This window comes from Penaeus vannamei, chromosome 22 (assembly GCF_042767895.1).
Source record: "Penaeus vannamei isolate JL-2024 chromosome 22, ASM4276789v1, whole genome shotgun sequence".
Taxonomy (NCBI): Eukaryota; Metazoa; Arthropoda; class Malacostraca; order Decapoda; family Penaeidae; genus Penaeus; species Penaeus vannamei.
Genome location: NC_091570.1, coordinates 24,909,454 through 24,914,453, shown reverse-complemented (window position 1 = coordinate 24,914,453; position 5,000 = coordinate 24,909,454). Strand labels below are relative to the sequence as shown.

General features: G+C 40.6%; 1 protein-coding gene and 1 long non-coding RNA gene across 2 annotated transcripts in view; one reads left to right on the top strand and one right to left on the bottom strand.

Annotated features, from left to right (window-relative positions):
* The window catches only part of LOC113816387 (uncharacterized), a 7,810-nt gene extending 4,968 nt beyond the window's left edge, over nucleotides 1-2,842 (top strand). The window contains exon 3 of the long non-coding RNA XR_011399451.1: nucleotides 2,705-2,842. This is a non-coding gene — a long non-coding RNA (uncharacterized lncRNA). The remainder of the gene's footprint in view (nucleotides 1-2,704) is intronic.
* A 202-nt stretch (nucleotides 2,843-3,044) lies between these two features.
* LOC138865665 (putative nuclease HARBI1) overlaps nucleotides 3,045-5,000 on the bottom strand; it is a 6,629-nt gene continuing 4,673 nt past the window's right edge. The window contains exon 2 of the mRNA XM_070136750.1: nucleotides 3,045-5,000. This exon is cut by the window's right edge and continues 585 nt beyond it. Within this exon, the coding sequence (XP_069992851.1) occupies nucleotides 4,727-5,000 (274 nt within the window). The 3' untranslated portion in view covers nucleotides 3,045-4,726.

Genomic DNA, 5,000 nt, shown 5'->3' with positions numbered 1-5,000 from the left:
GATTGATTTATAAAAAAGTTAGCATTTAGTGTTCGGTCAGGGGCGTTGAGAACGTCGGCCCAGTCATGATGAGTAATCCATGATCCGAACTCGCGGATTTTAGAATCAGGGAATCTACGAATAAGTTTTTTTCCCTCTAATTGTGTGGGTGCCTGGTATTTCTTTGGTACCCAGAGCAGCGACAAGTGATCACTATTGCCTAAAGGGGGCAGGGAAGTTGGACTTTCATTAAAATGCTCTTTATTTGTTATGATTTTGTCCAGGGTATTTTTCCCACGCGTGGCGATTGACACAACCTGCTTAAAATTCAGTACAGAGGTGATTTCACGATCAGAAAAAGTGTTCAGGTCGCCAAGAATTACAAAAAAGGGATTTCCGTACTTTGCTTGGAGGATGAACACATTTTCTATTATGTGTTCTCTGAGGCTTTCTTCAGTAGGTGTCCTTGGGGGGAAATACATCCCGCAGATTACGAGCACACTGATTTCACGAGGCAGCCATGTAGGTCTAACAGCGAGCCATAATGTTTCAATGTCGTCACTTGGTGGACAGATGGATTTTATGGTGTTGTAGGGGATAGTATCTTTAATGTAGATACCAACGCCACCACCTTTTCTGCCCGGACGAATTTTGTTAAATAAGTGGTACCCCTGTATGGTTTCGATGTTTAATGTATCGTCTTTGAACCAAGTTTCTGTGATTACTGCAATATCAATAGTATTTTGTTTCATTATGACGTCACGTTCGTCCACTTTGTTTGTAAGGCAGCATGCATTTGCAAGGTAAATGCTGGGAAGTGTTCTGCGGGGTCTTGCGTTAGCTGGCGCAATTGTTGACGAGTCATTTTGGTCAAACATCCCGCTTGGGTTGTGAGGTTTTGTACTTGTTTCTATTTAAAAAGACTCTCACGGGGCTGGGGAAGAAATCTGACTTCAGAAATTCATCAGCTACAAGTGCTTTGCCTCTTAGAGAAACAGTGAAGCTGGCATAATATGAATGACTCATTTTTGTTTTGAATGCATTTGCATCGTCCACCTCAGGGAAGTTAACGAGTAGGTGATTCTCGATAACTGCTTCCTCAGTGTCTGTGTGGCAGTTTGTTATGTAAAAGTACAACACCTCTGGTTTAGCTGCCCCCTGTAAAGGTTTAGCGGTAGATCTTTGTTCTATTTTGTCTTCTTTTTTCTTTTTTCTTTTTTCCACGAGAGTAAACCCATCCGCATCCACATTGCTTGGATTAGACGTTTCGTGTCTTACATGGTTATGACTGTAGTTATTATTTATCACAACAGGTGCCATGTTTCTACTGTCGGGCTGGGGAACCCTGGGCATGTGGTGGTCCTTTGCATCGCTCCACTCGCGGTTCGGTGCGGTTGGTGGAGGGGGAACTGTGTTTTCTTGCTTGTCGTTTTCCCTTCTGTTCCGCTTGTTTCTCCTCTTGCTATTTCTAGTGTTGTTGCGCTTGGGCGTCACCTGTGTTTCTTTGTTGCTCATCTTCTCTGTTGCTGATGAATGTGGGGGTCTTGAGGGGGGATTTTGACGCCGGGTCGGCCGAGGAGGAATGCGCAGGGTCGCGCGCCTTCAGTGCCGCACAACACTGGCCGGTGATGACATCAGGTTCGGGTAGCACTGGGTTAGTAGTTGCATTACCCGGGGAGGGTGACGTGGGGCTAGGGTTCTTAATAGGTTCTGGGCTGGGGATCATATGATGTTCGGTGTGGGGAGGTGGGAGGGTGTCGATGGGTGTGTGTGAGTTTAGTTCGGTGGGGGAGTTAAGGGGGGGGATAGGAGAGCAGAAGGGAAAAGGTTGGTAGCAAGATGTGTTTGGGGAGGCTACGTTGTCTGGAGGAATCTGGTAGGGAGGGGGGGAGAGACTAGATGCATCTGAGTCAAAGAATTGATGCTTTCAGACCTACCGGACTTCCGTGCTGGTGAATGCCACGGCATACCTTCCTCATTCTCAAAGAGACTGTTGAGGGTTGCTTGTTGCTTCATAAACATTTCCATTAACACATCGACTCTGTTTTGAAGCACATTAAGCGAGTTACCGGACTTAGGGTTGGCTGGCACTGTGTGTGTTTGGGTTCACTCACTTTTCGTTTTGGTGAAAATTTTTGTGAAAGGCGTCGAGATTCCTTGCTTTTTGACAGATGGGGTCTTGTCACTTGGCACCTCTATTATTGTTGATGCGAAGATGATATTCTTATTGTCTACCAGATCGTCAAGCATGGTATGCACTGTCACATTGATCATTGATGTCACGAGTTGTGAGTCTGGGTCGCCTTGCATCGGACAGTTCAATTACAATATTGTGTGCTTCCGCGATGTCCTCGGGAGCGTAATGCTTTTTGAGTTGTTCACAAAGCAACATCCTAGCCCACAACCTTTTGGTCGCAATGAAGCACAAAATCGTATTTAGAACAATTGTAAGGCTGCTGAAGTTGTAAATCTGATCGTTTGTTTCACTCTCTACACTGTCTATACTGCTTTCACTTGCATTGTTAGTTATATTATGTAAAACACAACAGGCTATGATTATGTAGCTGACTCTTTCTATGTCTGCATCAATGTATTTAAGGGGACCGTCCCTGAGAGAGGGGGGGGGAGGGGGTTAAATTAAGATAGTTAGCGTATAGTATAGGTACATGGATGAGGAAACTACCAAACGAGTATTAACCGCCTGCTATGGCTCGTTGTCTTGCAGCCGGCGTACGAGTCCCTCAGCACCCGGAGAAGTACGTCGCTATTGAGCGCCCAGGTACACCTATGTGGACTTTTGCTTGCGGCAATCGTGCATAAGGCATTTAATTATGACATTGCGCATAGATATGAGTTCGTGAATGTTCAAGGAACACTTTTATACCAATATCAGGAAAAAATTATATCACCGTGATTTATGACGAAATATTTTGTGAAATATATCTAAAAAAAAATGTATGTTTTGTGTCCTTTTACACGCGAAATATGCTTTGATCGAGACTCCCTGGTAATATGTTTTAGTTTACGTGGTAATATATACGTATATCACATATGAAGCACTAATGTTTAAAAATAGCCTTATAAGGAAGGATTGAAATATTTCGCTCAACGGTCGGTACATCACAGCAGGGGGCAATTTGAATTGATTTGAAATTGGTAGTTACCGTTGTAAAGACCAATTCAATACGAATGTTACCTAAATGTCGGATTTTTAAACTTCGGATGTATAAGCGAGATACAGATTATTTCATGTTGAAGATGATAGTACTCAGTAATACCTGCTCTGAAATAAAAACTATATGGAATTTTGAGATCGGTTGTATGCATAGTCTTCGTCTGGCGTTCAAAAAGCTATCGCATCCGTTTCGTGCGTTCCCGATACAAATGAATATGTTTAGACGTTACTGTAAGTCTTAGGCACCATAAATTGGCAAATATCCCACAACACCTAGGCGTCTGCATGATTTTATGCACTTCTTAGTAAAGATAATGGGTGCAAATGGCTAATCATAAACTTTACACTTGTTCTCCCTTGCAATCTGTTAATATTGACAATTATCAAAGAAAATGGGTATGAGAGGGATAACTAATAAATGTTATTATTTAGATATGAAAGTCAATGTAGGCCTACTAAATGATGATGATTAATCTTTTTAACTTTATGTGTGTGTGTTCACGTACATATGATCCTCCTCGATAATTATAAACACCCAGTGACCCTCTCCCCCTCCCCCCCCCCTGTGTGAGGCATGGGGAATATTCAACGACTTTCGTAAGTTCTCGAATTCAATGTGCTAAATTCATATGCTTTTGAAATTCTCAAAATTGAACCACCATGTTGTATTCATGCCAGGACTTTATAATTAGAATGATTTTGTACTAATGTTGCCATCTAGTTCCCCATTTCTTCAAAAAAAAAAAAAATAAATAAAAAATAAAATGGAAAAAAAAATATATATATTTTTTTTTTAAAAGGTTTTTATCTGGTTTAGATTAGTTGTCTCTATGGTAAAATGCATTTATTAAGCTTTTCACACGAAAATATCAACTTTAATGAACAACGAAAAAAAAAAAAAAAAAGTGACATACCTTTACAGAATAGCATCCCTATTGAACATGAAAATTCCTATTGACTTGGTAATCATTGCATTGCAAAGTACACTAAATAAGCGTTTTTTTTATATATAATATCATTAGATTCAGAGAAAAATAACAGAGATAACGAACTTTGGCAAGGTGCCAAATATAAAACGCCGTAGCTCGGCCATTTTTTTATGAATCTTCGGTACTTCCCAACTCACGTAATTTTCATGCGATCCAAATGCAGTTTGTTGCTTTCACTAGAGCCTCGGCGTCCCATAGCCATGTAAAAGGCCGATTTTTGAATTTTTGCCTTAATCAAAAAATAATAATATTTTAATGCTGAAAAACGCATTCAAAAATAGTTCTCTGTGTCAAGCTGTCCCCCGCCAAAAAAAAAAGGAAATTCAAAATTCGGCCTTTTACATGGCTATAGGCTAGAGTTGATCTAACACTAGCATTTTTGGGGGAATATTCTGTAAAGAGCTCTGATAGTTGGGATGTACCGAAGACATACCAAAAAAAAAAAACGATTTTTTTCAACTTTTTGGGGGGTGCCCCCCCCCAATGGGGGAGCAAAGTTAAAATTTATATATATAACAGAGCGCAATTCTTTACTCTATAGCATGCAAAAAGAATCAATCAGTTATCTCTAACCGATATTTTTTTATGATGTATAGAGTAGGGAAAGGTGGCCATTCTCAGGGACGGTCCCCTTAAGTCGTCTAAATCTTCCTTTTAAGAATCCAAAAGCGTTTTCTATAACAACCCTGGTTTTTGAATGAATTTGATTGTACTCTTGCTGATGAGACTGTAAAACATTACCAACAGTTTTGAATGGCACTAGCAAATGTGTGTGCAACAGAAAGGCTGAATCCCCTAGTATGTGGTATTGTTCAGATGGAAAATACTTCTGTTCCTGTCCATTCATAATATCCATC